The sequence below is a fragment of the Pseudoliparis swirei genome, chromosome 2 (assembly GCF_029220125.1).
Source record: "Pseudoliparis swirei isolate HS2019 ecotype Mariana Trench chromosome 2, NWPU_hadal_v1, whole genome shotgun sequence".
In the NCBI taxonomy this organism is placed as follows: Eukaryota; Metazoa; Chordata; class Actinopteri; order Perciformes; family Liparidae; genus Pseudoliparis; species Pseudoliparis swirei.
Window position 1 is genome coordinate 19,215,823 of NC_079389.1, and position 27,707 is coordinate 19,243,529.

The 27,707-nt window shown below is 44.0% G+C and overlaps 1 protein-coding gene across 1 annotated transcript in view; it reads right to left on the reverse strand.

Moving 5' to 3' along the window:
• Positions 1-21,195, reverse strand: part of tmeff2a (transmembrane protein with EGF-like and two follistatin-like domains 2a) — a 115,005-nt gene extending 93,810 nt beyond the window's left edge. Inside the window, 2 exon segments of the mRNA XM_056437766.1 lie at positions 8,505-8,614; positions 20,668-21,195. Coding sequence (XP_056293741.1) covers positions 8,505-8,614; positions 20,668-20,857 — 300 coding nt within the window. The 5' untranslated portion in view covers positions 20,858-21,195.
• Between the last annotated feature and the right edge of the window lie 6,512 nt (positions 21,196-27,707).

Sequence of the window (27,707 nt, forward strand, 5' to 3'; positions counted from 1 at the left end):
AAAAAGTAAATGCAACCCCAGGTTTCTCTTCAGCACTGTAGCCAGGCTGACAGAGAGTCACAGCTCTGTGGGCCGAGCATTCCTATAAACCTTAGTGGTAATGACTTTATGAACTTCTTTAATGAAAAGATTTTAACTATTAGGGACAAGATTAATAATCTCTTGCCCATAACCAGTGCCAATCTGTTCTCAAGTGGAATGGCCTTGGAAACCGCTGTATGCCCTGGTGTATATTTGGAGGATTTTCTCCTATCAACCGTGACCAATTATTTTCAACGGTTTCTACTTGAACACGTCTACCTGTCTCTTGGACCCCATCCCGACGAGGCTGCTTAAAGACGTTTTGCCTTTAATTGGCGGCTCTCTATTAGATATTATCAATGTGTCTCTGCTAACAGGCCACGTACCACACTCCTTCAAGGTGGCTGTTATTAAACCTCTCCTGAAGAAGCCCACTCTGGATCCAGAGGTATTGGCTAACTACAGACCGATCTCTAACCTCCTCTTCCTCTCCAAGATCCTTGAGAAAGTGGTCGCAAATCAGTTGTGCGACTTTCTACATCATAATAGTTTATTTGAGAAATTTCAATCAGGATTTAGAAAACACCACAGCACCGAGACGGCACTGGTGAAAATTACAAATGACCTCTTAATGGCAGCAGATAAAGGACTCCTCTCTGTCCTGGTCTTGTTAGACCTTAGTGCTGCATTCGACACCATTGACCATGACATCCTGTTACAGAGACTGGAGCAGTCGATTGGCATTTCAGGCACGGCACTAATTTGGTTTAAATCCTATTTATCAGATCGATCTCAGTTTGTATTTGTAACGATGGCCTCGATAACCACCAACGTTAATCACGGAGTTCCACAAGGTTCTGTGCTTGGACCAATTTTATTTACCTTATACATGCTTCCTTTGGGCAATATTATCAGGAAACACTCCATAAACTTTCATTGTTATGCAGATGACACTCAACTATATTTATCGATAAAACCAGAGGAGAGCAACCAACTCTGTAAAATTCAAGCATGTCTTAAAGACATAAAAACATGGATGACCTGCAACTTCTTGATGTTAAACTCAGACAAAACCGAAGTAATTTTAATCGGCCCTGAGCACCTCAGAGATCAATTATCTGGTGATGTGGATTCTGTAGACGGCATTGCCCTGGCATCCAACACCACTGTAAAGAATCTTGGCGTTATCTTTGATCGACTTGTCCTTTAACTCCCACGTAAAGCAAATCTCAAGGACTGCATTCTTTCATCTACGTAATATTTCAAAATCAGGCACATCTTGTCTCAAAAGATGCAGAAAAATTGGTTCACGCGTCTCACTTGAGACTGGATTACTGCAACTCCTTATTAGCAGGCTGCTCTAATAAATCTCTTAGGTCCCTCCAGTTGATCCAGAATGCTGCAGCTCGTGTTCTCACTAAAACTAAGAAAAGAGATCACATCACTCCTGCACTAGCTGCTCTGCACTGGCTCCCAGTAAAATCAAGAATCACTTTTAAAATTCTTCTCTTAACGTACAAAGCCTTGATTGGTGATGCTCCATCATATCTTAAGGAGCTTGTCGTACCATATTGCCCCACTAGAGAGCTACGCTCACTAAATGCGGGACTACTTGTAGTTCCTAGAGTCTTAAAAAGTAGAATGGGAGCCAGAGCCTTTAGTTATCAAGCTCCTCTTTTATGGAACCAGCTTCCAATTTCAGTCCGGGAGGCAGACACAGTCACCTCGTTAAGAGTAGACTTAAGACCTTCCTCTTTGACAGAGCTTATAGTTAGGGCTGAATCAGGTTTGCCCTGGTCCAGCCCCTTGATATGCTGCTATAGGCTTATAGCTGCCGGGGACGTTTTAGGATGCACTGAGTACCTATCTCCTCTTTTTCTCTCCTTAAGGATGAATTTTCATCTCTCAATCACACGTTACTAACTCTGCTTTCTCCCGGAAGTCCTTTTGACTTTCGTCTCATGGGGTCATCGGACCCTATGAGACGGCATAGATCCTATCTGCCTGATGGATCGTCTGGGTCGTGGAATTCCTGCTCATGACTACGCCACTGTCCTGTTGAGACTCCGCCCCATCCTCCTCCCCACCGCCATCTGCCTGATGGATCGTGGAGGTCTCCATCGTGGAATATGCCTACTATGAACTATTCATACACTCTGTCATATTCATTGAATGTATTTTAACTCTAAATCTGTCCTTCTGTACACATTACATCTATTGCATCTGTCCATCCTAGGAGAGGGATCCTCCTCTGTTGCTCTCCTCCAGGTTTCTTCCCTTTTTTCCCCCTGAAGGGTTATTTGGGAGTTTTTCCTGGTCCGATGTGAGGTTTTGGGGCAGGGATGTCTATGTGTACAGATTGTAAAGCACTCCGAGACAAATTTGTAATTTGTGAAATTGGGCTATACAAATAAACTGAATTGAATTGAATTGAATGGAGTAAATGTGTCCGTACAAATAAAATCACACGAATAATACTCCAAGGGTGGATCGAAAATGACTTTCTTTCCAAACGCTTATCCGTTATTGCCTTTAGCCGTTGGCTGTGTGACGGGCCTCCTCGGCTTCTCGTTACCGCTCGCTGCCGGTTGCTGTGCCTGGTTTCGTATCGTATGAAAACAAAAGTGCATTCGGGTTCGGCGAGACGTCCGATAAGCGACCGCGAGATGAGGTCGGCGTTTTAAATTTCAGTCGCCACAGATGGACGCATATCATCGCGTGCGTGCGTGTGCGCGTGTGTGAGAAATAGTACGTAATTCATCATTGTACACTCTTATTGTGGACTCAGGGAAGCTCGTGTGGAGAATAAGAGAGGGGAAGGTGGGCGGGTCAATCGTGCTCCTGCACTTTGAGCAGTATATTTTTCTTTAAAGGTGTGCCCCAAAGCCTTTTCACAAGTCCATGTTTAGTGCAATGTGAAGGATGCGCTGCCCTTCCAATCTCTCTCTTCCGCCTCCCGCCCTCCCCCATCGACATCATATGAACCCACTCTCAGCTCTCATCCCTCCTTGAAGTGCCGAGAGCCTCGGTCATGCCGACCCCGACCATTAGGCGAGCTTCTGGCAGCAGAGCAATTTAAGGTCGGACATTACGGCGAATGGTAGCCTCACACACACCGAGACGATGCTTCCCCCGGTCCGTGCGGCCGCTACGTTCACTCATCAACATTAATGTGTCATGAGCAGATTTGACTTTGTTTAGGATCACCACGAGTTATTACCGCGGGAACAATTATTCACCATAACCCAACAAACGCTGGATTTTGATATTTGGGATGTATTAGGAGTTTAAAAACAAAATCGGAGAAAACTAATTTCTTTAACATAAACACACAAACATTAAAAAAATATATTTTTATATTATAGACGCCCGGCCATGATACACACTGTGCTGGTCGGGAGGTTTTATATCTGGTATAACTTCACAATGTACTATTAAATGCCCTCAAACCTTGCTTGGCATTTTTGTACCCTGACGTATTGATTCTTATCGACTGACACATAACAGATACTGATACAGTTATCTGCAATCAGCTTCAATTTTAAATAATATAAGTATCGGCATTTGTTTTTATAATTTTTTTTGCAGATAATTAAACGATTAAAATTCAACATTTTGAAAAGGCAGGCTTTGTGTTCATGTACAACATGTCATCCAAACTAAGTGACAACATAGGACAGGTGTTGGGTGGTTTTAGGTGTTGGGCAACTAAAACGATAAAGATACTTGAATTAAAAAAAACAGCGCTGCCAATCGGCAGGTGTACGAACGTTGTTGTAAGCATCTTAATGAACAACCAATGGTGTTATGTTTCTGGTGTTGGAGGGTCTTTAAATGTAATATTGAAGATTTACATTTTGCCTTTGTCTTCAATGTGCAAATAAGAGAACATTAAAGATCCATTTTTGCGGCTGCAATATCGATAATGTCAATGATGTTTTCAGAGCTGGTGTGTTTTTAAAAACAGCCTGCAGGAAAAAAACATACATTTCTCAAGAGTTATGTTGATTTTATTGACTTTTCATTTAAATTTAAATACCGTTCAAACACATTCCTGCACACTCACATTGTGCCGGATAGCTTTCTTTCATTTTGAATGAGGGTGAAATGTAATTCTTTAAAGTCTGCAATGATTTTTTATTTTTTTTGCCTGAGCAAATCACCATTTCACTGACTACGCGCACAAACACGGCACAGCACAGCACACAGGCAACAATTGTGCTTTTTTAAGCTCTTTATCGCATGTCCATCAGCAGCCGCTTTTTACACAATTAAAACGCTGACGTAACATTCCGATGTTACCATTGAGCGTGAATTAACTGTTCCGAGACAATCCCAACAAACAAGCTGGATGTCCCGGCCCACAATGTTCCTCTCCATCAGCCTGCAGCCATAGACAGGGTTGGCTAAGCAACACCACCCTGAGCCTGTGAAGCATTACGGACAAACTGGGTGTTGTTGTCTCGTTGTTGTTGTTGTCTCGTTGATCCTGGAAAACCATTCAAGACAACCCAGAGGTTTTTTTACGACCAGGATATTGCGTCCTGACTGGGAACCAAAGCCGCCGCAGACATTATTCTCACATACTATATCGGGACAATAAAGGTGGCGTGAGGTTTCTGGTGCCAACAATAGAGAAAATCATTTGCAGGGACCGGCTGAACGTCCTTGAAGTACTATCCATTGTATCTGGAGGACCGCAAGCACTTCTTTGACCCGCTCGGCAGCACCGAGCTGCACGTAATCCTGACATAAACGACCCGTCGCCTTACTCACATCTGCCGTGTTCATATCGTGGACGCGTTTTGCAGATATTCCGCTGCGGTGTAGCATCTCGCTTGTGAACCGACCCGCTGCATCCGTCCCAGACATCAAGGCGCCTTAGTGCCAATTGAACTTTGAAAAGGTGTGCTGGCACACAGCGTGTTGGATGTGGCAGGATGCGTCTGCTGCCAACTGTCTTTCCTCCAAAACTCGTGCCACGCATTTCTTGGAGTTTTTCCCGGTTTCGGACATTTTTATTTACCGTCAGCAGGTTGTCGTATTAATCCACTTACAGATACAAACAAAGGTTGAATAAACGATGATTGATAACGTATGGGCCACGAGTGTGACTGTCATGGAATGGTGATTGAGCATTATGTATATTATTTAGTCCTTTTCCAGAACTGCATGCATCTCTGGATTACTATGCTGCTGACTGGTAAAAGGACTCCTTCAGCCATAACTTGTTTGCTTTGTTGCTAATGCAACAGATAAGCAACAGATGTTTGCTTCAGAAGTATTACCATGTTAATATCTGACTGTCAAAAGACGAAACTCAATTACCCGGCCAACTGAACTTTTTTTATTGGATTCTTTGTTCCTGGCAATGAGCTTGGAAAATGTGTCTTTCGTTGTCGAGAAAAAAAAAGAAACTGTTGGCAATTCCTGTATGTAAACTGCATGCATGGATAACTGTTAGCAGAGGTCTTCTGTACCAAACACTGTACAAAAGACAGCAGAAAATCAGAGCTGCATGCACAGTGTGTATTATGATGAACAATTCCCGTGACTCCCCTAACCTCAAGAATATATTACTGAGCACCATTTTTTTCCCGGAAAAAGTAATGGAATGTGCCATTTACCCTTTGGTGGACAGTTTTCGTTGAAGTGTTTTCACAGCGCCACGAGCGCACATATTTTTAGAACGGTCGGCTCTTTTGAGAATCGGCACTGTGACCTGACATTAACGAAACCAAACTGGCAACAATAGCTTTTCAAAGAAATGTTATGCGATTACTCGGGTCAAGGTGTAAGTTGGCAATAAAGAAAGAGAAAGAAAAGCATGTTCATTTTTAGGTGAATGAGGTCATGTTGCTTTATAGCATTTTGACTAGTGAGTGGATGTCTTGGCTCTCTCAAGAGGCAGTGTGAGACGAATCTAATGCATCTTGGCAATGAATAGTGTCCATTGATTCCACCACATCAAACTCACTTCCTCTTCAGAGCCCCTTGCATGTCTCTTCCTTTAGGTTTTTTTTCCCTGCTCTTTTTCTTCCCATGTGTGAGAGAGTGTGCACGTCCGTAGATTCTGATGAACAAAGAAAAACCATCCAACAGGAGAATTTATACAACTTTCATGTCTGCTCCGACAGCCCTGGATGAACTGCCAGCACGGAGAGAAATCTCAGACCTGCTGATTTGACGGATTGACAGCGACTGACTGATTATTTCAGAGCACGGCGACGGTTCCCGGGCTCGGAAGGTCATGTTTACGTTGACTGATGAAACCGTCCGCACTAACAAACAGAAGACGCACGGACGAGCTCGCCTCAGAATCGTGGTATTAAGCCGCCGATTGGTTACGACCTGCTCTTTTCCCGCCGGCCAAGAGAGGCGCCTCAGTACACAGCGACAGCCGTATCAGTGTGAGATCTGCTGAAGAGGAATGGAGCTGTAATGTCATTTATCTACAGGCCTCTGTTAACGTTTGCTCTCAGGGAAGTACGAAATTGAGATAAAAGCTGTTGACCAATCGAGTGCCAGCCTGCCTAGTGCCTGTCTGCGCTGATGACGCTGCGATAAAGGCGACGGATGAAAACACATGCTCCGTCTTCAGATGTCATTCATCTGGGGCCCTGCAGTCGGCAAAGCTCGCAAAACTTTATACCAAATTCAATACTCGGCGGACAGGTTTGCTGCTTTTTTTATTATAGTTCTGGTCGTAAAGTTAAGTATGAGTCATTATCAAGAAGCACATAATTTCCAAGATTGATGCCATTAACGAGGGTCTTTCAGTCTTCGGTCTCATCAGTGGCAGTCTTGTTTATGAATGTGGAGAGCGACATGGGGTTTCATTGGGAGCCATAAAGCACCGCCCCAGGGGGGCTGCTATTGTCCAATCAAGACAATGGACTTCGATCCAGTTGATTATATAGATAACTCTTTCAACTGTTGTTTCACTTTAATAATACATCACCTTTCAGCGCAACATATCTTCCCAGTTACATTTCTTTTTATTAACATGTGCTGTGCCTGGAGAAGTTTTCAAGTGAGCGCTTTACATTTGAATCATTTAAAGTAGACAACTTGTAAGGATGTCCAGGAAGTGCTTATCTGATCTTACTGTCTTGTTCATGCCTCTTCTTGGTTGTTGTTTTTTTAGACGATTTAATTTCTTGACAAGAATCCTGTACAGCTCAATACTGCAGCCGCCCACAACCCTTGCAGTTACAGATTTTGAAACAATGAGTCAATGAGTCGAGCATTTCAGACGGAGGTGGACAAAAGCAAGCTTCGCATTTCAAGCCAGCAGTCGGCCATTTCGTGGGCTGAAACGATTCTGTCTGAAGCTAGCTAAATAATTAAGCTAACGTTAGCTCAGTGGATAGGTTTGAAACCGCTCGCTTGTTCATATTTTCATACTAAGGCTGCTAGTTAGTTTTTTTTTAAAAATCTTTGAGAGATATTGCTATATCGATCGAAAGGCACTTTAAAACTTAACCATTATTCATTTTTTTATTGGTGCCTTTTGTTCTGAGCTTCTTCAATAAAAGAATGTGTGAAATCATTTCAGAGTGTGCTGAAAGCAGCAAAATGGCAGAACGGAGAACGCTTTAATATCAGTTTTGGGCAAGTATAATCGTTATTGCGATATTCCACCATGTTTTCCTCACATATAGCGAATATGTTTTTACAGTCAACATTGCAAGAGAACAGTTTTGAAATGAGAACAAACCACTTTGTCCAACAAATGGACAAAAACACATAATTCGAGTGAACTTCCCCAAATTAAAGGATACTCTGGACTCTGATAGCATAAAGGGGATGGTTTCCAGACAATGGAGAAATACTACTTCAGCAGGTCTCACGCCGCTACCCGTGGGTTTCTCCCAAAAGCTCCAAGGATCAGCCAGGCACATAGAGGTTCCGGTTGACAACATGTTTTATTCCGATCACACACCATACTCAGCAGACCACAAGACTGCGCCTCTGCTCACTTCCCCCCTCCACTCTCCATTGAGCCCTTTTATGAGGGCGGCCTCGGCTGCTGACTGATTGCCAATCACCAGCAGCCGAGGCCAAATAGGAGACAGCTGCCACAACTACTGAGTGGATGTGCCGGTCATGAACATGGTTGATTTTCATAACCTTTAACCCCACAAACTAACACTGTATAGCTTTCAATGAAATGGCCCTGGTAGGAACACTTTAACGTATCAACTGCAAGTGGATAGCTGGTTATCATGCTATTGCATCTTTGGTTGGAACAAATAAAACCCTGTTTTAGTCCATTCATCACATATTTGCAGGTATTTTTGTTTCAACCACACGCTCAGCTTACATTACGACAGCTCCATGCACACTGCTTCAGCATGGAGAGAAATCTAAAGGCCTGTCGTAACTAGTTGCTGAGCTATGATTGGACAGTCCAATAAAAACGAGATGAACACCTCCAAAGGAAAGATACACATATCAAATAGTAACATCACAGCTCTTACCTTGAAGTCACAAATGCACGTCACCATGTTCCCAATTCGTAGACATTCCCCGTCGAACTTGCATGTGTTGGTGTCGCACAAGAACAGGTCTGTGTCCCGGTCATCAAAACCTGGAGGACCAAAGCCAACAAGAGACATCAGTGAGTAAGTGTTTTCTCTGTTCAGCCTTCAAGCAACTCCAACCTGAGCCCAATCCAGGGTCGTCCATAATGAGTGTCCTCCATTAGTCACGGCTCCCAAGGCACAAGGCACTCTTTGATCACACACTGTGCACTTTTAAAAAGACAACGCTCGTACAAGTTATTCTCTTTGGCTGCCAGGATGATGGAACACATGAAGAAGAGACTATTCTGTGGACTCTACTGGAGGCATAAACAAAAGAAATTCCTTCTTTTGTTATTTCGATGATGGTGGTGGTGAACCGAGCTTACTACGTCGGTCTACAATCTCCCGTAGGTGTTCCTTAAGGGTGTCACGAGGTGACAGCAGAGGCCATTGCATGTGATTCTCATCTATAGAAGTGTCTGCATTCGTCACGCTTCTCCACTCATTTGTTCAGGTTGTTTCTGTGACATTTGTTTGTGTACAACGAAGCCGACTCCGGGGCGTTGTCCTGGAGAGGCAAACCAGGGATTTGATCTGATTCAGGCTCCGTTAGAGATCTCAAATGACTCCAACAAAACATCCTGAATCAAATCAAAGAGTCACATGGGCCTGAGACTAGACGGAGCTCGGGGCTATCAGTCTACCTGAACTGATTGCTGGCTAAAAACAAACAAAAAAACAACTAAGTACAAAGGTCTACATTTGCTTGAATTCTAGCTATCACAGAGCAGAACATGTGGTTTTCATAGCAGTATGGTAAATCTGTGTGTGAGTTAAACTCACACAATGATATATCATACTGAAAATATTGGCACAGGCCACAGTGCTCCAAATTTATGAGGAGCAATACATCTCTCATAGCATTATTATATTTCAACAAACCCTATGACTTCAGTTGTTAAGGGGGGCGGGGGGATAGGTGATGAAGACGAAACACATACTCTGCTTATCTTGATGATGAATTACTAATTTCCGGATGATGACACAAATGGGTCTGATGACAGCATGCTTTGGAATGCAGTGTAGTAAAGAAATACTCTTTTTACGGATTCACAGTTTGTTTACACTGCTTATGCATTTGGAGGGCTTAGTGAAAAAAATCATTATTATGCATCTAAAATGTGCTTAATCAGCATTAGGAGATACCAGAGCCTGACTGATATACCAGTTGTATAGGCTTATCACAGATATGCAAACCAAAATTACGGGACATTCATGAATGATCGCCTCTGCTGTTTGGAGCTAATCCTTATTTTTTTCTCGTGCTCATATTAACATATTGTTTTCCTCTGTTTTTGTTGAGCATTAATAATATTTTATTCCCAGTATTATTATCTTTCACCGGCATTATCTTTGATAACAATATAACTGATCATAATAAGCATGCTTGCCAAAACATTTCATGAACGCGTTGATGTATAATTTTCACAAGGGAATATTCCTGTTTGCCTTGAAGGCCATTTGTCAAGCTCTAGACATCTCCTTGGATCAAGTGCACATGATGAGCAAAGAAACAGACGGATTAACCTTTAGCTACATGTCTGAACATTACATAACAGAACTGTTATGATGAATGCACTTCTTTTTCTTCTTCTTCCAAAAGCACAACATGCTCACACAAATAAGCAAATTGAATATTGAAATGTGAATCTAAATTTCTGAAGAGATGACAAAGCTGTCTCCCAACCATGCATGGAAATTCAGCACAACGTGGCCAATGCAGCAGAAGAACCCAGAGAACTGTAGCTACTGACTAATATGATGACTGGATGACAAAAAGCAACACCTTGTTATTCTGTTATCTACTGAAATGTAAAATATAGTTTTACTTCAACTGGCCCTACGCTAAGTTCCGCCCTCGAATGAAGACTGGCCAGTCACAGCGTAGCAGCGTTCTAAGTCTCACCAAGAGAGACCTTGTGATTTGTAGACTTCCCTCTTTTTAACTGGTTCTCACTCCTGGATCAGTTTGACATCCTGACATATCCTGCGAAGGCATTTTGTAGATCCTTCTTTCTGCAAGTCTATATTAATGAAGCATTCAAAATAACACATATTGTAACTTGACAAGACCACAAACTTGCGTGGTAGATTTGGAATGTGAAGCAGAGGATGTAAAATCGATGTGCGGCTTGTCCCATTATTTGTCTCTCTTTCTAGCCTTATGTCAAATTGTTTAAAGCTACGCATGAAACACATTTCACCGTCAGTGAGATGAAGTGAATATGAATTGAAAACGTTGAGGTACAAATGTCTCATCAAAGTAATATAACTAGCTTTCAAGTTATTTTGATTAACATTATTTAACTAGACAACGACAGTATGAGGAACACTCTTGTATAATCTCCTCCAGCTCTACTGTGTGTTTCACATCATCATTTCTCATCATTGCATTGAAAGGACAGTCACAATGGCTACATCCACCAAAACAGAATAAAAAGACACACAAAAACAAATATCCAGCGTGATAATCACTTCCACTTCAGCTCCAGGTGCGAATGATACAACACCCCACAAGTGCTGTACTCAAATAAATACGTTTATTTTAACTCAAAATGAACCCCAATGCCCTGGTAGAACATAGGGAGAATTTATCACCCACAAAAGTTCTCAATGTCCTCCGATTTCGGCTCTTTACCGTTGACATTATGAGCCGGAGGTTATATTTTCTGCTCAAAGACAGTCTTATTATAATGGCCACTTCTACTCAGAACCTTCCGCAACCCGAGTGTAATAACCGATGCCCCTTTCCACTTCTAAAAGCCTTCCTTGGCAATAATACCCCATGGAAGAGAGGCCCAATGTTCAAAGGGAACATGCTTTTTGCCAGGGTTCTGAATGACCATAAAGTGCAACCTCTCTGTGCAAATATACAATCATGGAGCCAAGAACGGTGACAGGAGAGGTGACACTTGACGCTTGAAGTGCATGGATGGAACAAAGCCCCTAGACGAGAGGGCCATATTGTATGAAGCAATCTGGAAAGCCACAGAAAAAAAACAAGAAGATTTGGCACACGGGGAAACTGACAAGGTTCTACCCACTGGAGAGGCATTGTTATGAAGACAATAACTGTCCAGGTGGATATAAATGACTGGAAAATATCACATACTTTTCACACCAGTTGGGAGACTCTTTAAAATGGGAAATGGTTTGTTGTGTGTTTGAAATCACTCCAAGCAACTAATTTGAGAGTTTTATATTTTTTCGATTTTTGTATTTTAGGGCTCACTGGAGAGCAGGCTATGGAAAACAATAAGTGAAAGGAAAAAAAGAGAATGTGGTGTCCTTCTCATGCCATTAGACTGTCTGCTTTATCAAGAAACAGATGTGGAGCTTGGATATCAGCAGGAGCCACTGAGCAAGAGGAACACAGAGGAACACACACATCCGTGGTAAACAGCAACAGAGAGGGATTTGTTTCCGACGGAGTCATTCTCATGAGTAACAGTGCCATCGAGACTTATAAATATAACACCCTTTGTCGACACTCGAATGACACAACAACAAAAAGACAGTTTCTGTGAACTATTTACAAGGATGAAAGTGACACACCAGCTTTTGTTATGGATGTCAAGCCTCTGAAAGAAACAAGTACAAAACATAATAGAATAAATGTCCCAGATGATCACCACTCAGAAACATCAGGGCCAACAGGGTTTTGGCTCCGAAGAAAAGCCAGCACAAATCTCAATTAGTTGTATGACAATGATTGCCTTAAAGCGAGTGCAAATATAGATTTATAGTAATGGTACAACCTGACAGGCAATTGCTCATACTTGTCAGTTAAGGGCTTAGGGAATGCAATATTCTTAAAAAATGTTGTTACTGTCACAGTAATAAATGACATACAATCACCCCGACATGCAAATTAGTTTTCATCATCCTAGGGACGCTGCCTTTTACCCATGAAACTAATATAGTCATTGCTACAATCCCTTTTCAGACTCTTTCAAGTGGCAGCTATTGATAAGATTTGTGGGAAAAATGCAATTTCTTCATTGCGTCAAAACATGAACGTATGTTATATGCTAAAATAAAAGCTGTCAGGGAGATTGTTCTGGGGAGTAAGAGTTATTGTTTGTATTAGCTCAAAGCATAGTTTAAAATCAAACATGAGAATTCCTTTTTTCCCCAAAAGCTTCTTTTCAAATATCCATACCTACGACTTAAGCTTCTCGGCTTGTCCAAATCATTTCTTCGTTGAGCAAAATACTAGCCCATCATGTTTTCAGAGCGTAACATCAACATCCGCAGCATTTGACGAGGAAAAGCATTCACGGTAATTGTTCGGTCTCCTTGGGATCCATTTCTGAGCTGAAATCTAGTTCTGATAACTACAGATTACAGTCTAAAAAAAGTAGTGCTTGTGTAGTCAAAGAAAAGAAATCAGAAGAGTGAAAGTAAATGTTCACTTTCCATCCAACACTCGGGCTGAGATGTCCAAATCGTTAGCAAATGATATACAACGAACAACATCATTGTGATAAGAATGATCTTTTAAAGATGAGCATTTCCAGTTTGCAGAACTATAATCACCCACAGACATGAAACTGTCAAATTAAGTCTTTATGATGGAAACATGCTTGGGAATTAGCGAATATTAAAGAGGTCTTGATAAGTCAACTCATCTTTATTCAATTGTTGATTTTAAAAAAAGCAGCACACTCATAATTGCGAGATACTAAACTATTTAGGAGCAACATGTTGGCAGTGTTGGGATATTTTCCGCCTAAATGGTTGATAACCTGAGTTCATTCATGTGTGGGAATGTACCGGTAATGTAGTATGTCGGTAAATTCTAAAAAAAATATGAGGATAAAAAATATGAGGCTACACTTTAGTGACATTTTTGTATGCGCATTTCCCACCTCAAAACAGAGAAACTGGAGGAGACATCACACAAGGGTTTTAGCGACCAAGCTAAGGGTTGACAATCAAGCACAGTTCAACAATAAGAAATCTGAATCCTAGAGCTAGCTGTCACACTGATGAAAATATGGAGCCTATCCACCTACACACGGCAGGTGAGTAGCTGTGTTGGTGTCAGCCGCTAGTTATTAACTTGACGCGCTAGCTAACGATACGTAACATCTTAGCTAATGCAGGGCTCTCAAGTGTCACGCATTGAGCGTGAGACTCACGCATTTCGGTCTTAAGTCACGCACTCCCGCCACACATCGTATTTCTCACGCTGAAAAAAACTCTCGGCTACTTAATGTTTTAATGTGCCGCAGCGCGCAAACATGAGCTGGCCGCGCTGCCCTCACCGTGGAGGAATCAAGCGCTCCCCTGGAGTTCTGCTGTGAGGAGCCACTTATCAGCAAATCAAAAACAAGAAATAGGCTACACAATAGCCAATCAGAAAAAAAACGTATCTGTTGTATCTGGGTAAGATGTAATCCAGCAACCAATGAAAATAAAGCATCCTGGAATTGCGCCCGACTGACTGATATCCGAAAATGTAGCTAATGGAAATGTCACTCTTGCCTGTCTTCAAAACTTGAGAGCCCTGCTAATGCATGTACAATCAGGTATATTGACAGCTACTGCTGTTAGCTGTGGCATTTTTTTTTTTACACCAACACAAGTAGTCTACTAACACGACTGTTATTGAAACCAGCAAGAGGTGTGACCGACTACGCAAACTAACGTGCAAGACGCAGCTAGCTATCTAGCTACAGTAAGACCAGTCTTACCCATAGGATACTGTACACTACTGTTCTGGTGTGTACTGCGAGAGACAGAAAGAGACAAAGATAAGTAAGAGAATGAGGCCAACAGAGCGAGGCGGAGAAAAAAAAATTATGTTTCAGATGTAGCCCTGGGCAAAAGCTCGCACCATTTCTCGTCTGTTAGGAAAAACCGTGGACTCCATGTCCCGACAGGCTGGGATGTGTGCAGGCTGAACAATTACATATTTGCCATGATAAAAAACTGCAAGATGTTGTGTTACAATTAAAACAAAAAAAACACACTGATAGGCTATGTGATATGTTATGTCCTTCCCAAAGTAAACATTAAGGAATCCACAGAAATATCTGGAGTGCTACCGAGAAGTAGCTATTTAACAATTCATTTGAACTTTTCAAATGAAATAGAACATACTCTTAATTCTTAAGTAATTGTAGCATTTTATTATATATGTGGTATGATGTTCCCGTTATTCTGAATTTTGCCAATGCATGATTCCTGCGAATGTACATTAAAACATAAAATCACACAGATTTCAATAAAATATGTCTCTCAAATACCGTTTAACTTCTTCCACACAATTATTAATAGGTTGATGCGGGTTCTGTGCACAGCCCATGTTGCATATATCAGAGGCTTGGGAAAATTACACTTCCTGCTCCTGCCCTGCCGTTCCAGGAGGAGATTACAGTGAGCTGAATAATTAACGAAAACAAGCTGGCAAACATCAAATATTGAAAAGGTAATGTTTCTATGCTAAATGCATCTCCTCCTACCTACCTGGAATTTCACAACACTAAGAAGAACGAGGAGTCCTACCCCCCTGTTTTAAGCATTGTTCTGATCAATAATTAAGTAGACTAAATTAATAATGAAGTCTGAACAACCAGTGGTGAGACATCCTTTCCTGACCTCTCTAATGTTAGAGGGCCTTTTTTTCCCCGAACTTTGCAACAGGTTTTCAAATGTTTCAGCCCTCATTACCTTATTAAAAAAGCACAATTGTTCATAGTATTAAAAGCCCCCAAATCATAATTAGAAAGACCACTTTAATTACAGCAAGTCTGAAAATAAAGCATTTTCAGGTAAACATCTCCCTTAAAGCAGCCAGTTGCTCATTAGTAATTTTTGATTAGACCTCCCTTTTCACTGCAACGTCTTATTCTATGACACAGCTTTCTGCTGCGGTCTCCTCTCAGAGGTGTGGACCTACAAGCAAGGGAGTCACTTTTGACCTCCGTGTTGACAAATCTTGGAAGCAGATGGCTGATTCTCCCCAGACTACTGGTAATTCTCTCCACTTGATGGGATTTACAGGGGGCTTTGCATATTCTGCACTCACCCCTGTCACTTCAACTATCAAAGCATCACATGGCCTTTCCAAGACTGAACAATAGCAGGAGGGTTCAGTGAAGAAGGGATTGTCGGCCCAGCTCGGTAATTCTTCCACAGGAGAGTTTATTATATGGGGTAGACATTCATGCAGGACCACCATTATGATACGACAATTTGTGCAGATATTCCAATTGTAATAATAAAAGAAAAACTGAATTAAACTGACTGAAACTCGTACTTTGGGAGGCATTCAGCAGGAGATGAATATTAATATTCTCCGCCTCAACTTGTTTTTTTTAATATGGATGAATAAACTTGCACAAAAAGACGATCAGATTTTTGGCCAAAGTCTGCAAGTGCACCTATTAAAGATAACACAGCCTGAGCTCATTTATCTAAAGTGGTACAAGCCAAAAATGACAGGCAAGCTGCCACCCTTGGGTTGACTGATAATTACACAAAATGTTAAATCCACAGTGCTGAATAGCAAGAATTTTTTTGTTTTGTTTTAAAAGTATTGGCTTTCCATCTTCATTCGCTGGGAACTGGGAGACAAATGCATTTCACCCATCCTAGTATGAGCAGCAGTGGGGAGTATTTTGGAGGGTTCCTTCCTCAAGGGCACGTTGGCAGGGCCCAGAAGGCAAACTGGCACCTCTTCAGCTACCAGTCCACACTCAGTATTTGGCCTGTGCAGGGACTTAAACCAGAAACCCTTCAGTTCTCATGCCCCTGCGGCCTAAATTACTGCCCCCCTTAACTAATGTTGCACCAGGTGAAATAGCATGGGCACAAGACTCCATCACCATGACTTGGATATTAAGATTTCACAAGTTGGTGCAACTGAGTAGTGGAACATTTAGCATCTTAAGACACAGATATTTCCCTTATAGGAATAGGTTGAGACCAAAACAGAGAAAGACAGAGAATATTTAACTTATATTTGCCCGACACAGCTTGTTCCTGGAAGTTAATATAGGTTTAATCCTGTCTCAAAAGGTGTGTATTCCTAATGTAAAATGGTGAAATCATAAATGCTGCGCCTTTCTACCTTGCCATAGAGGCAACTTACAAATTGCACTGAATTCACCCATCCAGACCCATTCATACACTGACCATCACAAGCAAGCTGTTCCCATAACAAACATGAAAAAAGGTAATGCACTGTAATCCGTATATACATCCCACAACATAACTGTGTAATAATGCACTTAATAGTGAACAAAGAAGTATTAAGAGCATAGGACAGATATTGCGATTGAAGGGTCTGCGCAAAAGGACCAACCTCCCCCAGGAGGCTGCTGTTTGTGGTCCGTGTGAAACAGGAGGCCAACGTTGATTTATTTGTCACGTAACTGCCGTACTTCAGTAACACCAACAGTAACACCAATTCTGTAGTTATTTTAACCCAAACCACGACCTTTTCCTACAGCTAAGTAGATATGTTCCCTAGAGCTAACCAAGTTTACGTTTGTAGTCCGATCAGTAGTGACTAATCCCGTTGGAGCAGACTTTGGCCAAAATGCAATCTGGGAAATTTGTATTGCTTAAAAATGTGCTTGTACACTGGTTACTTCATCTCACATCTCCAGATGCTAATCTGCCTGTAAACAATGAGCGTCAAACATAAAAAATACAGATGACACTGAGGTATAGCCACGTGCCACCAGGGAATGGACCAAAACTGGAATTGCGTTTCGTAGGATATCATAAGAAACTAGAACGGGCACTCGGTAGAGTGCATACCTTCGCCGCAGCCAATTTTTTGGTACCTTTTCATTACCTAGACCTTGACCTTTGACCCGATCGATCCCAAAATCGAATCAAATGTTCCCCGGATAATAACCAATCATCCCACCAAATTTCATGCGATTCGGTTTAATACTTTTTGAGTTATGCGAATAACACGCATACAAATAAATAAGTAAATACACGGCGATTAAAACATAACCTTCCGCATTTTCAATGCGAAGGTAATAATATTACTATGCAGATGACACACAGAAACTTTTCCCTGGGACCTGACGTAGCAGGAAAACTATCTGCTGTGTTAAGAAAGTCTTCCGTGAGATCAACTGTGGGATGTTATTCTGACTTTCCTCCATCGACTCCCTGCTCACATACAAATAAATACACAGCGATCAAAACACAACCTTCCGCATTCTCGAATGCGAAGGTAAAAAGCATGAAATAAGATTACGATGTCAGGAGTCACTTAGGGTTCAGTGTCTTGCTCAAGGGAACGTTGACATGGGGGTGATTGGACCACCATCTTTGAGATTAAAGCCATACCACCCCCTGAGCAAGGGCTAAAAGCTCCCCCTTCATCATGACCTATCGTGTTCATCTACAATGACAGTGTATGGATTCAAGATGCAGATATTTCTCACATGAACACTTCTCCTCCAACACTCCATTATCTCACCCAGTTGAAACGACGGCTGGCGGAGAAAAAACCATTTCACAGTTCTGTAACCCCTCTTCAGCCTTGTGAAGTTACACGTCGACACGTCCCACCACGCGACGCGGATTCGTTCCCACGCGTTTTTTTTTTAAAGACAAGAAGAATATAAAACTCTCAGACTGCAAGAGACAAGAGTCACGTGACTAGCGACAGACGAGGGGGTTGATATTGGAGTTAGTTGGAGGCGTGTTGCGTCGATTAAAGACGCAGAGGGGCGCTGACCACGTGTCAGTATGCGACGGGTTGGGAGGGAGACCGGGATTGGACGTTAAGCCGAGCGCATCTTTGCACACGACACTACGCCGGGGTTCACGACGGGCATCTCAAGCCCGAGTCTGTCTCTCTGCACGCACAATAGAACAAAGACCAAGTCAGTGTGGTCAGATCACTTCGGGATCCCCTGCTGAGAAGCCTTCGATGGCGGTTGTTCGCGGCCGTCCAGATGCAAAACCAAACAGAATGACAATCTTTGTCACGTTTTTTAAATTTTTTTTCCTTCCCCCTCCCCTCTGTTTTTATTCCCACGGAACAGCGTCTCATTCAGCACCGGTTCAAAAGGCAGCACAGCTGAATCTGGTGCCCCATTCCCGTTTTCATCACACTGCCGCCCGTAATTATCTGTGTGTCAGCACCGAGGTGACACCGAACTCATCACAAAAACAGCTTTTCAGCCCGCCTTGTTCTCTGTGGTGCTGAACAAAATGTCACGCGTACAAGTGCCTGATTTGCAGGAAGGGAGTGGATAATAAATGCCCTGTGCAATTACTGCCTGTTTTTTATTATTCTGATCATTAGCGAGAGGGGTTTATGTTTTTCACGATGGATCACGTGACACTTGTTTCCTCCTTTTGATTCTAATTGATGCTAGGTTGAAAGCGTCTGAGACATATATATATATATATATATATATGTATGCACTTAAGCCTCAAGGCGTGTTGGATAAAAGCCTTGAAACACATCTGAGAGTGTGTCAGGAAGTAGGGAGGTGGGCAAGTGTGCATTTGGACAGGATGTGTACCATTATCGGTCGTCACGAGCAACTCATCATCACCTCCATCAGCAGCGCGAAATGATCCTCCGATATGAAACAATACTTATGATATGGAGGATCTGAATTCACAGACTTGGGTGAATCACTGCGAAGGAGCATTTATTTAATTGTTTTAAGAAAAAGGTGGAGCGAACAGCATTGCGACAACTAAACTAAAGCTTTTTTTCTGCTTTAAAAAAAATTTATTGTTATAATTGAAATAACACAGATGCTTACAATGAAGACAGCTATCTTAAAAATGTTTCAAATCACCATCATAAAAAAACAATAGTGCTCATGCGTGTGTGTAGCCCAGAGCATGGTGATCAAATCCACCACACAACTATACATGTAGATCTGTTTATTTCACATCCCCCCCTGCCAGCTGTCCTGTCCTTTTTCTCACGACGGGTGTTATTTAGCATGGAGACGACCCCCCCCCCCCCCCCCTTTGTATCAACGCGCCTCCGTATTGATGCGCGCGGCCGCTGTGAGCGAGTCTATCAATACGTCTTCCTCTGCCCGTGAGTGTGTGGAATCGGCTCGGAGCTATTTTAAGGGTCCAGACTTGGACAGGCGACAGGGGAAATATATGGCGGCCCGGTCGGCTGATTTACAAAAGGGAGGCGAGGCTGTGCAGCTTCTTTTCCCTTTTTTATTTATTTATTTATTTTATTTTATTGTATCGCTTTGGGCAAAGCGAGGAGAGAAAACAAGTTTACAGCTCCGTGGCCTATAAAAGGAAACGACTGCGTTTGTATTTAAAGTGACACTTTGGTGAAACGATGCCAAAAAACCCGGCAATTTAACTATATTCATAATTTCTCGCTGCAATTTTTAAAAATATTGTTTTAATGGTTTTTTTGGGGGGGGGGGGGGGTAAAGTCAAACTGAGCTGTAAACATCAAGTTACACACGTGAAGTAGCCGATGTTGACTATCAGTGTCATATAACTGATATAAATATGATTATTATAGTCTCCCCTTCAAATGATCAGCGATGTTTTCACTTCGCCTCAGATCGATATTATTGATCCCCCCCCCCCTCTCTCTCTCTCTTTTGGTTCTCCCCTTGCCAGGTGACACTTTCTGTTGTTGTTTTTCTGTGTTGACGTGAATACCAAGCGATCATATTGTCCGAGGCAAACTCTAGAAAAGGCTAAATACACATCAAGCAACACGCACACACGCACGCACGCACGCACACACACACACACACACACACCTCTGCATCCTCTCATCGCGGGGCTTTGCGGTGTTAAGAATCTGCAGCTATGTCCCACAGAACCGATGCCGAACCCTGGCACGGTTGCTGGATGCACACGCGCGCGCACACACACACACACACACACACACACACACACAGCCGCAATAATGAGAGCGAGTCTCCTCTAAACTTTCACGCCTCTCCGTAATGGAGCTGCCGCGTGCCTCTCTCCCGGTGGCGCGTGCCGCCGCGCTTGGACGTCCAGCGCGCGCCCTTATCCTCCTTCGCGCGGCACACAACTCTCTGCGGTACAACGGAGTGACTCTCACCGGAGCAGTTCCAGCCGGTCGGCGTCTGGCAGTCGCTGAGGGACGAGGGGAAGGCGCGCAGCTGCTCCACAGGTAAAGTGGCGAGGAACGACACCAGGGTGATCCTGAACCAGCCTCCCGCCGTCGCGCCCCATTGGCGCGGCCGCCGGGGCTCCTCGAGCGGTGGCCGCGCCGCCGCGGAGGGACCCATATGTCTCACTTGGCCCCGTCAGCACGGGCGAGGTGGGGAAAAGACGCGGACTCGCACCGACAACTCCAATCCCGGCGCGTTGAGCGGGACGCCTAGAAACCGGCGCGAGCGGACCATCTTCCGTGCGAGCCCGTGCGCCCCATGTAGCAGTGCCCCGGTGGAGTCCGGCCAAAAACGTGTGTTCCGCCCGATCCAGGGGGAGGCTGCCGCAATAAGAGAAGGACCCTGGTGGTAGTGGTGGTGGTGGTGCGGGAGGAAGTGTGGGGTGGGGTTGGGGGGGGGGGGCTAGCGGGTGAACTGCCGAGGGTTGGTGCGCGATGGAGGAGGTAAAGTGTGAGGGATGGTGAGGCGGGTGGGAAAAGTTAATCGGGCGGGCAGAGACGACTTGCGGAGAGGGATGAGGAGAAGGGGAGGAAAGATGAGAAAGAAAAAAAAAACTGGGGGGGTGGAAGGGGGGGGGGTATCCGAAGAAAAGAACAATAACGGCGAAAGCGAGAGAATGGAGCCAGACTATCCCACGGACAAGAGGAGGGGGGGGGGGGACGACGACGAAGAAGAAGAAGAAGAAGTGCGTAATAGTATCCACCGGTGAGACGAGCGGCTCTCCTGCACGAGCGGAGCCGTCCTCCCGCTTACTCTGTCGGCTATGTGCGGCGCTCCAGAGGCACAGCGAGTTGGTCTCTCTCTCTCTCTCTGCGTCTCTCTCTCTGCGTCCCTCTCTCTGCCTCTCTCCAGCAGCTGGTTCCTCCAGTGGTTATGATCACGTGGAGTATGATGCGAAGAAAGGAGGGGGTGCGCCTCCAGTAATAATAACTGTAATATCTTACTGGTGGAGTAGGAAAACGAAAGGGAAAGAAAGCAACAACAACAAAAAAGACTCCAGGTGTAGTTCTATCAGTCGGTGGTACCCACACCGACGATGGGCCTAAAAAACAGGGAGGATGCACTGCCTTTATAATTAGCCGGGAGCATTTTTTAAAAAGTCTGCAGGAATCGATTCGTCCAGCTCGGCTTTGGATAATTGCTCCGCTTTGAAACGACACAGACGCTATTCCTGGCTCTCTGCCTCCGGGCACTCCAGAGAGACCGTAATATTATTCATATTTTGGACATGACCTGACGCTTTTACGTGGGGGGGGGGGGGGGGGGCGAGGAAATTGGAAGCCACGCGCATGGAAAAGCCCACAGGAGACAAAGGGGCTGCTGTTGGGGTCTGTCACGACCATAAAGATACTTGACCTCATGATTACAAGGAAGCAGCGCTGCAGCTGCCTGTAAACAAATACTCCTTTTTATTGCATTTTACTGAATTAAAGCTTGTTACTCAAGGAAATCCACTGTTGGGCCTGTGCTCCGGGGGGTTCGAGGCACACGTGTTTCATCAGCTGCAGTGCAACAGCAACAAGAGGCCGATAATCATACACACCTGCATGCAATTGAGAAATCACCATAAAGCAAGGAATATGGATTATACTCTCTCTCTCTCACACACACACACACACACAGGTGGATGGGACCCCGAGGTGCACTATAGGGCTCATGTCATGATCTGGAGTTTGTGTTAGTTTTGTGTCTTGTTTGGAAGTCCTTGTGTCGTCTGTCTCCCTGTGATTGTCTGCCCTGGCCCTGATTGTTTCCTTCTGTGATTGCTGGCCCCGCCCTCATTGTGTCCACCTGTGTCTCGTTCCCCGTTGTCCAATCCTCTCACCTTGCCTGTGTATGTAAACCCTGTTCGTCTCATTCCCAGTGTGGCTTCGTACTGTTTGGTCCGTGTGTTTTGTCGTCCTGTTCTGGTTTCTTGGAGTAAAGATTGTTTTTGTGCAATAATGTCGGCGTTTGGGTCCTCTCTCGTTGCGACAACCTGGACTGCGCATGACAGAACGAAGCCACCAAGAATGGACCCAGCCTTCAGTTTCCACTGCACGGTTCCTGCCGGGCCAACTAAGTTTCAGGTACTTCTGGAGGAGATGTGGGAGTCCCTCCGGGCCCGTGGTCCTGTGCCGGCTCCAGTCCCCGATGTTCCGTCACAGGCTCCAGACCCCGAGGTTCCAGTCCACGATGTTCCAGTCCCCGGTGTTCCGTCGCCGGTTCTGGTCTGGCCAGCCTTCCATGAGGTGCATCTCCACAACATGTGGGAGTCCCTCCGGGCCCTTGGCCCTGTGCCGGCTCCAGTCCCCGATGTTCCGTCACAGGCTCCAGACCCCGAGGTTCCAGTCCACAATGTTCCGGTTCCGTCACAGGCTCCAGACCCCGAGGTTCCAGTCCACGATGTTCCGGTTCCGTCACAGGCTCCGGACCCTGAGGTTCCAGTCCACGATGTTCTGGTTCCAGTCCCCGGTGTTCCGTCGCCGGGTCCAGTCCACGAGGTTCCGGTTCCAGTCCCCGGAGTTCCGTCACCGGTTCCAGTCCACGATGTTCCGGTTCCGTCACAGGCTCCAGACCCTGAAGTTCCAGTCCCCGATGTTCCAGTTCCAGTCCCCGGTGTTCCGGCTCCAGTCCCTGGGTTTCCGTCACCGGTTCCAGTCCCTGGTGTTCCGTCGCCGGCTCCAGTCCCCGGTGTTCCGCCTCCTTCCCACCCGGCCCTGGTTCTCCTCATCCCGCCTCCGTCCCGGTCAGTCACAGTTCCCCGTGTTCCGTCCCGTCCATCCCCGGTTCCCCGTGAACCGTCCCGTCCAGCCCTGGTTCCCCATGTCTCGTTGCCTGGTCCTGGTCCCACAGAGCCCCATCCCCAGACCCCGGTACCCTGGGACTTCCTCTCCTGAGCCCGGTCCCTAGCTCCCGCTCTTGTCCTCCGGCCCGCCTCCAGAGCGCCCCTCGGCCTGGTTATCGTCCTGCGGCCCGCCCCCCCGGACTGCTTCTGCAGCCTTGGACCCTCCTCCGGCTCCCTCCACCCACCCTTGTGGAACGCTTGGCCGTCTGGAATTCGTCCCTTGAGGGGGGGGTACTGTCATGATCTGGAGTTTGTGTTAGTTTTGTGTCTTGTTTGGAAGTCCTTGTGTCGTCTGTCTCCCTGTGATTGTCTGCCCTGGCCCTGATTGTTTCCTTCTGTGATTGCTGGCCCCGCCCTCATTGTGTCCACCTGTGTCTCGTTGTCCAATCCTCTCACCTTGCCTGTGTATGTAAACCCTGTTCGTCTCATTCCCAGTGTGGCTTCGTACTGTTTGGTCCGTGTGTTTTGTCGTCCTGTTCTGGTTTCTTGGAGTAAAGATTGTTTTTGTGCAATAATGTCGGCGTTTGGGTCCTCTCTCGTTGCGACAACCTGGACTGCGCATGACAGCTCATCTGTAATGTTGGTAATTATGACGACTACGGTTGAAATTCCGGCGGAACAGCAGGGGGAGCAGCATTCTAAAGTGTGGGTTGGACATTTTATTACGTATCAGATATAGATCCTATATCAAATGTCATTTCCATAGTTTATATTTGATTATCCGTGTTTTTTTTTCTTGCCACGTTGCAAAAAAAAGAGCAGCCATCCGAGTACGTATCGTAGCATCAGTGACAAGAGACGGCTGCTAATAACCTGCCGTGTGAAATAGGAGTACAATAGGAGAGGTTAAATAGAAATTTTATTGTTATGACATTTTCGGAAGCTGGTTAAACTAGTTTTCTGTTGTTGGCAATAGAGTTCTTCATATGAAGTTTTTTTTTCATGAGCACATCTGTGGAGAAGACGCTTTAGCTCACTTGTAGTACAGGTGCCACACTTACTTTTCATTGTGATTCATGGCAACGTTCTGTTTTTGGAGCAATCCCCAACAGGACCACGCCAGACTAGCCATTTTTGACCTTTTTTTTTTTTTAGTTCGCCGTTTTAGCTGATGCACAAAGAAAGACGGAGCGATCTCAACTCGACGAGTTCAAAGAACATTTCTTTTCACAAACACTTGAAATGAAGAAGGCACTTGCAAATGACACGGTACTTCAACATGTAAACCATACTTTGGTGTTTCATTTTTAGCTCTCTACTTAAGATTTAATTAAACGTCTTTTTTTTCCTTTACAAAATGTACCAAAACACTGGAAGACGAGAATGTCCCGACACTATTAGAGTGGACCCAAAAGCATGACTCAGACAGGAGTAACAAAGATTACTGGAGAACTTGGCACAAAAACACAAGACAATCTGGCAGAGGACAAGTGGAAGTGAGGGAGCTAAATAGTGAGGGACTAATGAGGGGATGGGCTGCAGGTGAGAAGGGCGTGAGGACCAGGTGAAGGGAATGAGGGACTAACGAGGTGATCAGAGGCAGGTGAGGGCAGTTGGATTGACGAGATGGTGTGACAGGATGAAAACAACTATTACAAAAAGGAAGGCGTGGAGCTAAACTGTTCCAGAGAAGGACGAGGAGGACGTGGCGTCACACTGAGGACCAGCCCAGACCGGCTATCACATGGACATAGGTCATGATCACACTATAGTTTAGCATATGGTCATAACTCAGCTCAATACAGTCGATCTACCACAAGGCCACGGATGTGAATGTTGGCGGTGTCTCAGTTGAAGGCCCAGGAGTCATTTACACTCCCAGTCCACCCAGTTTAGCCTTGGTATTTTACACCAGGTCCACATGTCAGCGCCACAGCTTTGTTCTAATACATTGTTTTATTCTGTATAATACAGTTTTACTTGAAATGGTCATTTTTCATTTGCACACACCCCATGAAGCTTTATCTGCAGTATGAAGTCATTTCTCAGTCCCATTTTTATCATTTTGGTGAATGGTGTGACAGACCACATCATTTTAACAAAAATTGAAGAAAGAAATTGGAGTTTTAGACATTCATTTACATGTATCTACCATTTTATTCATATGTCTCACTGCTATTGTGAACTTTTGGTAAACCAATTTCAAATGGCAAAACAGTTCGTCAAAATGAGTAAAGGTAGCTTTTCACAAGAGATGAGAAGAATTTTTAAAAATCGAACTTCAATTTTCAGCTTCAGGGCCATATTTTTGTCCACTTGTGCCTGAGGACAATTGTGCCTCATTATATAGATAGCTGAGATTGTTCTGCAATTTTTTATGTAAAACACATGGGTACGTGTCATATGCAAGTGCCTTTAAAAGGTGAATTAAAGAAAAGAGGTAAAATCGAGAAAATGACCCCGAACCCCAGAGGGTCAAACATGTGAGAAATTATGTTTGCGTGTTTAATATTGTTTAATATCACAACGTTGACTTCCGGTCGATGAACAGCAGTCTCCTGGGTGAAAGTCCTTTTGTTGGCCCTCTCTTCTCCTCCTTCTGGGGCCTCCTGCAGAAAATGATTACAAGCTTATTAGTGAAAGTCTTTCAAAAAGCAGCCTATTGTTTTCTCAGCCCCGGTGTCGTCTCCTCGGGATACGCCACTTTCCTATATTTACCAATGTTAACACTCTTTCCAGAGAAGCACCCGTTTTCTTTCAGTGACTGCTGTCACACGGTGACTTTGTGCTGAGCCGACAAAGACAATGTCAGGTTAGCTTTGTCGGAAGAGCCATGGTAATCAAGATGGTGAATGGAGTGCATTTATACAGCACTCCTCTACCTTAACTGACAAAAGCTCCATACGAGTCATGCACCCACTCAGACACACACACACACTCTCACAGAGCGACCTTTGTTCCAAGCAAGCTTATTATACTCATCTAAAATACAACGTTGGTCTGGTGCACCATGCACACCTAAACAGGCAAACTGAATATGAACACATTGGATCAGACGTTTACAAAAAGAGAACACTTGATATCGTTGAGCCACGCAGAGGGAGGAATCCATCCTCCAGGAGCAAACTCATCCTGGCCCTCATTCTTATCGTAGCAGCAGAGCACTGGATGTGTCTGGTCTTGCCATTTCAAGGAGATTCCCGTTGGAGGTAAGCCAATCCAAAGTGAGTTGGCCAACATTGTATTACACATCTGCACACAGGAGGTTAAAGGAATGCATCTCATTCCACATGTTCTAGCTACTTGTATTCAAGTAAACCTTACCATTGAGACCTATAATATATATATATTATAGGTCTCAATGGTAAGGTAATGGTATTATATATATATATATATATATATATATATATAATGTTGTTCCAATGGCAGAAAGACCGTCCTCCCATCCTCTAGAGTCTGGACTCCCAAGTCCAAAAGAACACAAATCTGTACTCAGTGTACTTTAAATTGAGAATATAAGTATATATGTACATATCTGTACATATATATACATACATATACATTCATATATATACACATATGTATACATAAATACACACATATCGATATTTATATATATATATACACACATACATATAAGTATATATGTATATATATACACAGTATATGTATATATATATATTTATACATATGCATACCACATATATATACACACATATATTTTCATATATACACATATATATATACACATATATATATGTGGCACCCTGGACATTTTAAGATCAAATATTGTTGTCAGAATTGTTATTGTATTGTGTTAGTACCTTGCCCCCATCATCCTTATTTTCTTGTTATTATCATTTTAAACGCTTTGTGTTCATTTAAAACTCACCTGCGGCGATGCTCGTGTTCGCCAATAGGTGGCGGTAGCGGGTTTTGCCATGACCGGCGCCGTAATTATTGTCTTAAACAAACAAGTTAGACCAGCGTAACACAGACAGTGACGCAGCTATTAATGCGAGTCTGTCTTGTTGTTTACAGGTGAGAAACGTCCACAAGCGCCATCTATATATTAATGTTATGTTCGCTCGCTTTGGCGGTGCTATATTTTAATCGTTATTAAGTGTGTAGTAGTTCAAGAGAAGACATTCAAGGCTAGCGCCGTTTAGCTAGCGGTTGCTAGTCAACCTGGCCTGAGAA